A 10,986-nucleotide genomic window follows, 5' to 3' on the forward strand; every position below is an offset into this window, starting at 1 on the left:
ACTGTGATATTTTAAAAATAAAAAAAATATTTACTTAATAGTCATATAAAAATAATATTATTATAATAGATTTAATTTTAATAAAATAATTTTTACAGTATTTACAATTAAACTTATATTTCTAAATTCAAAGAGTAAAAGAGATTAAAGTATTGTATGATAAATTCGGTCATACTTATTATTTTTTATCCTTTTCATTGAAAAAGCTTCTATCATTATTTTTTTTTATTATACACCATCAACCATGTTTAAAAAAAAATTAAATAATTAAAAATATTAATTGTTAGTTTGATTTTTTTTTTCAAAATACAGGAGCTTGAAGATTTTGAACTTTAAAAAGAAAACGCAGCGTTTCGTCCTGAAATAATCCTATATAATTTTCACTTCAATAGAAAAAGGGCAAAACGAACAAAAGGAAAAGGGGAAAAAATCGAATCTCTCCGGTACTAACCATACCTTTTACCTTACCAGATATCATAGTTGACGCCAAAAGAAAAGAAGAAAAAGAGAGAAGAAGGCTTTATTAACAGCGCGAAAGTATGTATTTCCCTTTTTCATTTTGAGTGATTTAATTAAACGGTTGAGGAGCCGAGAATCTGCAAAAGCTTCCTCTCATACGCAACAACAGGACGCCTTTTTCCACTTGGATCGAACGGCCGTGTCGTTTATTTTAATTGAGTGGTTATGGCGGAGCCATCTTCGTCTTTATCGTCTTCCAAGGACGAGCTGTTTCAGCTCATCAAGCGTCTTGGAACTTATCTCGCCCTCAAGATGTCAAATCTTTTCTCGATCTCTCTCCAAAAACTGGTTCTTTTTTTATCCCTTTCTCTCTTGATTTTCTTCTCTCGTCTTTATTTTTGCAGATCCGATGCGATTTTTTTTTAAAAAAAGGGGAATTTATTCTTCTTCTTTTTTTGTTATTTAGTTTTATGATTTAGGTATTTGTTGCTGATTGTGGTGGAATTTTGCTGATTGTGGTGGAATTTTGATCTGGTGATTGTTTTAGGTAGGAATTTTATATAGTGGAGAAAATAGTGTTATTAGAGAAATTAATCTTATTGCAGCTTTAAATTTTTCGTATTTAAGATAAATTATTAGATTCTTGTGCTGGTTTACTATTAGATGATTTGTTACGGACAAGAAATGGTTTGATTCGTCATTAATGCGACCTTCTTTTTGACGTGATTGATTTTTTACCTATACTGAGGTGAAAATCATATGAAATCCATAGAATTGACAGGGCTAATTTCATTTGCGATATAAGTTCCTTGAAAGTGATGGTTGTAAGAAGTAATGCCCCGTTGTCCGTTATTGAATCAAGAAATGAAAGTTTTTTCTTCTTCGGGTAGAGGCAACTTGTCATGTAGAATAAGTGCTCATAGTTTTATCTTTCGGTTCCTTTTCAACGAGTATGAAGATGTTATGTTCTTTTGGGCAATGTGTTCGGTGGTGGTGTGTGTGTTCTTACCTGTGCTTATTGCCATTAGGATCCGCGATCTGTTGGGGCTATTGCAGGGCTTGCTGTTGCAATTATCTTTACCTATAGGTTGATGAGATCACCTGCAGTACCCCCAAGAAGGCAACCAAAACGTCAAGCTCCAACAACTAGTAGCTCTTCTATCAGTACCCAGTCAAATGCAACATTGATGCCTTCTGGAGCCTGTTCACCTTCAGAGGATTTAAGAGCACAAAATGTTGTTGATGAGTTCTTCCAGCCAGTAAAGGTATGACTTGATCTCTTTCTCTTACGTTTTGATGTGTTTTTTATTCTCTATTAGCTCGTTTGTTTGTAAATTGCATCTCTTTTTCCTTTTTGCAGCCAACATTGGGGCAAATAGTTAGGCAGAAACTGAGTGAAGGTAGAAAGGTAATCTACATATACTCCTTAATACAATAAGCAAACGTTTGGTGTTTATTTTATTTGTGTCCATTGTTTTCTAGAAGAAGGATTCTTTTATATGTTATTAGATTTGAAAGGACAAAGAAAGAAATGAGGATTCGTTCTTTTGCTCGTTCAAACTTATTGTTTTGCTTTTTTAGGATATTTTGCTCTGGTAACCATGCTCCTTTGTAATGATTAATAACTGATGCTTGGGGGGGGGGGGAAAGAAAAAAGGGTGAAAATTCAACTTCTAGAAGTCTTCCTACACCCTGAATGTGCACTCAAGACTTATATGACATGCCTTGGTTAACTGACAGGCATTACATTTTATAGCCATAACAAGCTGCTATATTACTACTGAGGGAGAATCTGTTTAATTGGTTGTGCACAATTACTTTAGTCTTTACATAGGATACATGAGCCATTAAACACTGCTAATTAACTTCTCATATAAGTATTGGTAACTTCAACTGAACTTTTCTGGGAGCAGCATAACTTTCTAGTTTAATCCCCAGGTCTTCATGCCTAAGTTGGGGATATGTTGGTATTAATTCTTATGCTGTTTTATCTAGCCACCGGCTGAAGCCTTTCTTAAGTTCTTCCTACGTAATGCTTTGATGATTTATTGGAGTAGGTAACATGCCGTTTGCTTGGAGTGATCCTTGAGGAAAGCAATCCAGAGGAGCTGCAGGTGGTGATGTTTTTCTGTAAGCTTTATATTTTTAATTTTTATCCGCAAATAATTAATTTGGTTTGTTTAATTCTGGACAGAAACAAGCAACAGTGAAGTCCTCAGTGTTGGATGTGCTATTGGAGATTACCAAATATTGCGATCTTTATCTCATGGAGAGAGTTATTGATGATGAAAGCGAAGTGAGTACTTCAAACCTTTTTCATTAGTATTAAGTTACGCTTATTTGTCAATGCATAAACTTCCTTAAATGTATTTCATAACATATTACGTGTTTCAAGATTCTCATGGGCATATTCTTCTGATTACAAGTGAAATTCTCTTCTTTTCCTCTTTTTCTTTTGGCATTGAATGTGTAGTATTTGTATATGTTGCTAAGTATTTTATCACTGTTGTGTTTGTATTAGTCTACTAGCAGATTCTATATCATATGTTTTACCTTGTGACTAACACTGTGAAGTGTTTGTGTGCAGAAAATTGTTCTTCTGGCCTTGGAAAATGCTGGGATTTTCACCTCCGGTGGTTTGGTAAAGGACAAGGTATGTAATTGTGAATAGTAATTTTGCATATATATAGATATCTCAAATTCATATGATCCTCCAGTCAGGGACATTATTTCTGGACTGTGAAATCTGGTCCCTTCTATAAAATATTAGAATGTAATCTGGTTGATTATCCTCGCTTTGCTTATTTCAGAAATTTAGTGTTCTATCCTCTTGGTTGTTCAGATATTTAATAATTTCACTTTGCCTGGAAATGAATTTGCAGGTTCTCTTTTGCAGCACAGAAAATGGGCGTACCTCTTTTGTTCGGCAACTAGAACCAGATTGGCATATTGACACAAATCCTGAAATAGTTTCTCAGTTAGCTGTATAATTTTCATTACTTGCTACAACCCTTGAGATAATTATTCAAGCAACACCTAGAATTTTCTGATATTTGATTCTGAATCATATTCTTAGCCGAGTGCTTATGTTCTGATATTAGATTCTGGAGCCATTTTCACGTCACAATGCTAATGATGATTTTTATTGGGGTGTGTGTGTGTATGTGTGCAGAGGTTCATCAAATATCAACTTCACGTTTCTCCTACCAGGCCTGAAAGGACTGCGCCTAATGTCTTCAGTTGTCCATCCTTGGAACACTTCTTTGGATGCGTTTGACGCGTGAACCAGTAAAAAGATGCAAATATGTTTAAAAGTTGTTCTTTACTACCCTTTGGTCATTATGTGCGACCCTTTACGTTTTCTTTCTTTAGGCACCCTTGTGCTGATATGTCAGTTTTTTAGGATAATGGAGAAGTTATTTGTTTGAAATCTGTGTAGGGTTCACATTTGAACTTTTTTTGAACCGGAGAAACTCCATGCAGCAATTAATGTTTGTAATCTTGATAGTGGAAGGATATGCAATGCAATCATAAAGAATTATTTTGATGCTTCACTTTTTAGTACTAAGTTTGTTGTTGCTTGCTTGCTTTATACTTCAGAAGCTCTCGGTTGGTCTTGATACTTATAAAATCATGTAAATACTAAATTAAACCAGTTAATGCATGTAGTAGCGAGCCAGATGGTTTCATGTTAGTGATAACGATAAGGATGGCAGGTGCCAGTGGATTTAAATACGAAAGTAGAAGCTAGGAAGATACAAGTACTTGATGTTACGGACAACATAGAACCAAGGTGGTCAACGCCTTGCAAATTCAAGGACACTAACTCAGTTGCAAGCTACAATAGACAGGTCCACAAGAATCTTGAGTTAGATACTTCTCATAGCATATTCAGCCAGACCTATCTTTTCGTTGCAGCAAAATCGTTTGTGATGAGTTATGCTCTGGAATCACTTCTGTTTCTATCTCCTCCTTTTGTTGCATGGTGGAGCGAAACGAGATCTCTATTCTAACAGTCGGTTGGGTGGAGTAGAATAACATCTTTGCTCCAATAATCTACTCTCTTTTTTTCCTTTTTTTATTAGGTTAGTCTTGCTGTCTGTTGTTGAAAAGTATATTGGATTTGATGAAATTAATTCTTTTACCATTAAATGAATTAATTAAGCTCATGTGCCATTAAAAAAATAAAAAAATATCAAATTAGAATAGAGTTATCATTTATTGTTTAATCGAGTTATATTTTTTATTTTTTTATGGTCGTGTAAATAAAATATTTTGTTTAGAATTACACTTCAATTGAAAAAAGAAATTCTAGGTATTTTTTAAACAGAAAATGTTAATTTTGTTACAATTTAGATTTATTTAATTTTTTTTAATAATATAAAGACCAAATTGATCCATTTAACAATAGAGAGAATAATACATGTTTTAAAAGAACTTAATTTAAATAAAAAGTTGATAAGTTTTAATAAATCAGAAGAAAATATTTTTATTTACTATTATTAAAGTTTAGAATCGTAAATTTTATTTTTTATTTTAAGTACTATTAAACAAACCCTCAATAACGATAAAAAAGCTATCAGTTGCTGTATATATAGAGAGACTTTAACAGCTTAACAAATACATAACAGATTAGGGCCAGTTCTGTGTTGCTTTTCAAAAGCACTTGTAACACCCCTAACCCATCTCCGTCGCCTAATCAGGGTTACGAGGCATTACGAAACCAAGCTCACATAAACATAACTTTAATATCTAATTCCAAATGCAAGTCCAATTCATGAACATATATAATCAAATTCCAGCATGGAAACTAAACTCTTTTCCCATTGCTATTTACAATATAGGATTCAAAACTAACCAAAACATTATCAAGCCTATACATGCCATAAGATCGAGTTCAAATATTTAACAAAATACCAAAAGAAGTCGATAGTGTGATGGACTGTGCTGATGATCCCCGAGCTCGTAACGCGTCTCCAAATCTATAAAAACGAATGAACGAAAGCAAACGAAGTAAGCTTTTATAGCTTAGTAAGTCTCCAGCATAACTAAATGTATAATTATAAACACATAATTATTATAACCTTTTTAATCTATTCTACTGAAATTTCAACTAACACAACCAACTAACATTCATACATTATTCTACTCAGACCATTTCATTTATAGTCAGATATGTATACCTGTCGGATGAATTCAGTTTAATATATATATTATACAAAACAACATTACAATTGAATGTATACCACCGAGCATATATATACATATTATATACATATCAAACCGATTGTATATGTACACTCATGGTATGTTCTAAATCAATTCAAATCTAACACAAATATATATACATCAATCACATCTTATATTTGTTTGTATATAAATATACCCACTATGAATTTATACCTGAATACCTAGGTAACACATACATTCGAAATACACACATATATATATATATCTCAAATGCATACATGATTAATTATCAAACACATAGGCTCAATATATATATATGTTTAACTACCACATATCACCATATGCATTTATAAATTCAGCAATCACATATATCTAATGTACATATGTATTCATCGATTTCATATAATCACAAATCATAGATATATCCATTGCATATTCTAACACAATTTAAACAGATTCACCGGCATTTTGCCTGCTAGGCTTAAAGCCTGATTCAGTACACCGACACTTAGCCTGCTAGACATATAGTCTGAAATGTATCACCGGCATTAAGCCTGCTAGACATATAGTCTGAAATGTATCACCGGCATTTAGCCTGCTAGACTTAAAGTCTGAATTACTTCACCGGCATTAAGCCTGCTAGACGTAACGTCTGTATTATATTCAATCACTTTATAATAATTCAAACTAACAATTTCATATATTCACTACCATTCAAAAACTTTTACGTGAATATACATACAAAATCGAAACTTTCACATACATATATAATTCCATACCAAATTTCGATTCAAGAATTTATACATGTGCATTTATACATATTCGAATCTACCATATGAATGTATAATTTCATACTCAATTTCAAAACAAAAACTTGTACATATATAAATGCACAATCAATCCTCGCATACTTATATAATGACATAACTAAATTCAATACACAACGCATACATGTATATTTGCATGCTTATTCGACTTTATATATATATATACGTATATCTTATACATACCTTTGTTTAATCCAATAATTTATACAAGATCATACTTGTATATTCGAACATGTTATATACAATATCTATAGTCCAAAGTTTATTCAACTATTATACTTTAAATTATAGCTCAATCATAAGATAAAATTAGTATGCATGTATAAATATTAACTTAATAACTTTTAGTTGCTAATAGACTTACCTCGGATATCAGCAAACACGATCGACTATTCGATTACCTTCGACTTCCCCCGATCCAAATTCGTTTTCTTCGTTCCTTGATCTAAACATAGTCAAATTTAACCTTTTTATTCATCAAAACATTCATTTGAGTCCAACAATACATAAATGGGAAAATTACCATTTTGCCCCTAACATTTTGCACTTTTTGCAATTTAGTCCTTTTTGCACAAAACACCAAATACACAAAATTTGCCCATAACACACAAGGGCCGAATATTCATGGTTCTCATACAAGTCCACACATTGCATTTATTTCACATTTTAGTCCCTCAAAAATTTATTTTCACAATTTAGCCCTAAATACTCAAATTCATCAAAAATCCCAAGACAAAACATGTTAATCTAAGACATATCTTCCATTATTCATCATCAAACATCCCAAAACACAAATATTCATCAATGGCATAATTCAAAATATTCATCAATTCACAAAATTAAGACATGGGTTTTGAAGTATTCAAAGCAACGATCTCAAAAACGTAAAAATTATCAAAAACTAAAATCAAACTAACCTTGAATTGAAATCCCTAAGATGGCTGAATGCTAAAGCTTGAAGAACAAAGTTTCTTTCTTTTTGTTTCGGTGATACAAACAATGAAGAAAGAAAAAAAACTTATTTCTTTTATGTTTTAATGATATAATAATATAATATTATACTATTACTATTATAACTTTTATCTTTAATATATAAAAAGTATATATATTAACTATCATTGCCGTCCACTATCTTTTAAAATGGGCTAATTGCCCTTTAAGAACCTCATATTTAAAAGCCACCATCAAATAAGCACTTTACACCGTAATAATCAAACTTCACATTTTATGCAATTTGATACTTTTGTCAATTAAACACATAAACAACAAAATTAATTCACGAAACTTTCACACATTTAAATTCACACATCATAAACACACAAAATAATATTAAAATATTTTTCAGACTCGGATTTGTGGTCCCGAAACCACTATGTCCAATTAGAGTCAAAATCGGGCTGTTACAGCACTTCTGAAAGAAAAGCTGTGCAGAACAAGCTGCTTTTGACTGAAATTTTTAACTTTTCAGAAGTGCTTTTGAAAAGCACTTCTGAAAAAGAGAAGCTAAAATTTTTAGCTTTTTCTCTCCCAAAAGCACTTTTAATGTTTAATTACTTTTTTACCCCTCCAATAACATAGCACTTTTTTTTCTTGGTACTTAATTACAAATGTGTTCAAATCATTAATTAAAAATAAAAAAATATTTTTTAAAATACTAATACAAATATTTAATAGTTATATTTAAATATTTAAAATATAGTTTATATATTCTAATTAAATTTTATAAATAATTAATATTTATTGCTTAAAAATATTTAAAATTTATATTTTATATATTAAAATATTAACAAAAAGTTATAATAATTTTTTATATTCTTACTAAAATATAATAATATTAACTAATTTAAATATTATTTAAATTCATATTTGTTACTTTATAATAACATGTCTAAAATGGATATTTTATTTCTCAAAAGCACTTTTTAACAATAATGCTAAACACTCAAATTTTAAATCAAACTTTTCGAAAACACTTCTCAAAAATACTTTTTCACGACATTTTTCAAAAGTATTGCCAAACTAGTAATAATAGCCACCAACATTGGCAATTCCATGCTAGAGCGAGCAAGTGCCATTGAAGGAGCTTTGGATTCCATAATCTAATCTAAATAAACTTTGAATTGGTATTTAAAAGATTATATAGAAAACATATCTCAAACACATGGATAGTAAAATATAAATCATACTATTCATAATCATAACACCTTTCAGCCATTATTTAAGGTTTGTTAAACACCACTAGTGTTTAGCTTTCCCAGATGATCGATAACTGTATGTAATGTAAGCTCCAAGTGCCACTATCACCAAAACCGACACCCCTATATTTATCAGCAACTGCCGATCCTCATCCTCGTCACTGGTCAGTCTTTTCACACTCTTCATTATTCTGTCCATACCCCTCATCTCCTTGGCTTTCTCCAGCAACCCACCGCCGCCCTCTTGCGGCTTCTTTTCGACGCCAGCCTTCTCCGAAGCCTTCGGAACACTGGCTTCCGACATGGAATCTTTAGTCTTTTGTTCTTTCACTAAATCCTTTAACCCATCTTTAGTTTCGGTTTCACCCTTTTTATCAACAATTCCAGGCGTAGTCGACGTCGTAGGACCACTACCACCAGTACTTTTTTCTTCGGCTTGCTTTGTGGTATTATCTCCAATGGGATAAACTTTCTTTTGAGTTTCTTCTTGTTTCTTTAACGGCGGCAATGCCTCAACTTTCTTCTTCCCTTTAGCCTGTTTTTGCGGAGAAGCTGCAGCAGTTTGAGATTGAGGAGCCGCCGTCGCCATTGGTGGTTTAGGCTCAGTTACAGCCTTTGGAGGTGACGGTACTTTCTGGTCTCTTTGTTTTTCAATACTGGAGTCTGAAGCTACAGCTGTTTGAGCCTGAAGAACCGCCGTCGCCATTTGTGGTTTAGGCTCAGCTACAGCCTTTGGTGGAGGAGACGGTACTTTCTGGTCTCTTAGTTTTTCAACACCGGAGGTTGAAGTTACAGCAGTTTGAGCCTGAGGAGCCGTCGTCGCCATTGGTGGTTTAGGCTCAGATACAGTCTTTGGTGGAGGTGACGGTACTTTTTGGCCTCTTTGTTTTTCAATGCCGGAGGCTGAAGCAGCAGCAGTTTGAGCCTGAGCCGTTGGCATTGGTGGAGAAGGGAGGGGCTGCGGCTGCGGCTGCGGCTGCGGCTGAGTAATGGTTCGTTTGGGCATGGTGATGGTGAGAACACCATTTCTGAAAGAACCCTGAATTTTTTGAGTGATACAATTTTCAGGGACAGGGAAAGTTTCACTGAATCGACTGCGTGTGTTCTTCTCCACTGCTCGTTCTGCTTCAACTTTAATGGTGCGTGTGGAATCCACATAGGTTACGTTAATTTGCTCCTTTGGAAAACCTGTTCAAACAAAAATTTAAGGTAAAGAATCCATCACTAAACTTGTTTCTCTGTAATATTTTTTTAACAAAATAACATGCAAAATAATTTAAAAAAAAAAAAAAGAAAACCTTGAGAACCTTGTCATCTTTTTCCAGAATCTAAATAAGCAATGTACTTTTATTACATTGAACGTGAAAATATTGGAAAATATATTATACTAACAATAATTTGAAAAAGAAGTTATCCAAGCATGGATAGTTAACAAATTAATAAAGTGCTTTTTTTTCTAGTTTAAATATAATTTTTACGTGCTCCGAAGAAATACCCATTAATAAGTCACAATTTAAATTCTTAAAATAGATTTTTTATAATATAACAACTTAATCAAGCTCTTAAATAATAGAATAGGTATTTTTTTTTTCATCCACTTTTCTTTTTTTATATATAATTTCACTTTTTAAGTCAATATTAGATAAATATATAAAGATTTATTTAAGAGAAATAATGTAGTTCAACAGCATTGTTGTTGTTGTTCTTTTAAAGAAAAAAAAACAAACCTGGAAGATTAATAACGAGGACATAAGATCCTTGCTCATCCTTTCGCTGGATTAGAGGTTGGAAATCCTTGTAGATAGTAGCAGGTACGTTGGTTCTTGATCTTCCTGCCATTGCTTGCTTACTCTTTAGTAATTGGGATGTTTTGAATGGAATGGATGGGTTTGGGCATATGATGTTGAGATATATTTATATGGGAAGGAATTCATAGGATTCCGCCATCTTTGATATTTCTTAGTAGCGACACTATTCTTTAGAAACCGACCTGGTTTAGAGATGGGGGACTTCAATCTGCTTCCATTCCGTGTTTCACAAATAAAGCAGAATGTTCTTTGTTTGCCCTTAAATTAAATGCTACGAATCATGCTCAGCTTTTCCTGCAGGTTTGGTTTACTCTCAAAGTTATGTTCTATTATCTTATACTATTTCTTTGAAATATTTAACATTATTGTAAAAATTAAAATTAAAATAATGCTGTGGATTTAAATATACATAATAAAATAGATTTCATTTCCAAAGAAAACTGTTTGAACCTGAAAAACCTCAAATTCCTAGCTTCTTAATTTGGACTTTCAACAATGATACACCCA

General features: G+C 32.4%; 2 protein-coding genes across 3 annotated transcripts; one reads left to right on the forward strand and one right to left on the reverse strand.

The window, feature by feature from the left end:
* The first annotated feature begins 374 nt into the window (after positions 1–374).
* Positions 375–4,013, forward strand: LOC107886852 (peroxisome biogenesis protein 22). Of its 2 annotated transcripts, none has more exons than XM_016810935.2 (8): positions 375–807; positions 1,488–1,724; positions 1,820–1,867; positions 2,517–2,573; positions 2,654–2,755; positions 3,047–3,112; positions 3,342–3,443; positions 3,632–4,013. In XM_016810935.2, exons 1-8 carry the CDS (start codon positions 685–687, stop codon positions 3,734–3,736), a joined length of 840 nt encoding a protein of 279 aa, XP_016666424.1. In that variant the 5' UTR covers positions 375–684; the 3' UTR covers positions 3,737–4,013. The 2 variants fall into 2 exon arrangements, with proteins under 2 accessions (XP_016666424.1, XP_040957195.1); XM_041101261.1 differs by lacking the exon at positions 375–807 and adding an exon at positions 931–1,006.
* A 4,629-nt stretch (positions 4,014–8,642) lies between these two features.
* LOC107886834 (inactive protein RESTRICTED TEV MOVEMENT 2) lies at positions 8,643–10,648 on the reverse strand. The gene is made up of 2 exons (XM_016810915.2): positions 10,399–10,648; positions 8,643–9,859 (listed from the first exon to the last, which is right to left on the reverse strand). The coding sequence occupies exons 1-2, from the start codon at positions 10,508–10,510 to the stop codon at positions 8,715–8,717; spliced, it is 1,257 nt and encodes a 418-aa protein (XP_016666404.2). The 5' UTR covers positions 10,511–10,648; the 3' UTR covers positions 8,643–8,714.
* Between the last annotated feature and the right edge of the window lie 338 nt (positions 10,649–10,986).

Source organism: Gossypium hirsutum, chromosome A03 (genome assembly GCF_007990345.1).
Source record: "Gossypium hirsutum isolate 1008001.06 chromosome A03, Gossypium_hirsutum_v2.1, whole genome shotgun sequence".
NCBI lineage: Eukaryota > Viridiplantae > Streptophyta > Magnoliopsida > Malvales > Malvaceae > Gossypium > Gossypium hirsutum.

What these genes read in the sequence shown, in the direction of transcription:
- LOC107886834 (XM_016810915.2), bottom strand. Translation starts at nt 10,510, where the DNA reads ATGGCAGGAAGATCAAGAACCAACGTACCTGCTACTATCTACAAGGAT. An exon ending in CCTCGTTATTAATCTTCCAG is followed by an intron (nt 9,860 to 10,398) that starts GTTTGTTTTTTT and finishes TTGTTTGAACAG; the next exon opens with GTTTTCCAAAGGAGCAAATT.
- LOC107886852 (XM_016810935.2), top strand. Translation starts at nt 685, where the DNA reads ATGGCGGAGCCATCTTCGTCTTTATCGTCTTCCAAGGACGAGCTGTTT. An exon ending in AGTTCTTCCAGCCAGTAAAG is followed by an intron (nt 1,725 to 1,819) that starts GTATGACTTGAT and finishes TCCTTTTTGCAG; the next exon opens with CCAACATTGGGGCAAATAGT. An exon ending in GTGGTTTGGTAAAGGACAAG is followed by an intron (nt 3,113 to 3,341) that starts GTATGTAATTGT and finishes ATGAATTTGCAG; the next exon opens with GTTCTCTTTTGCAGCACAGA.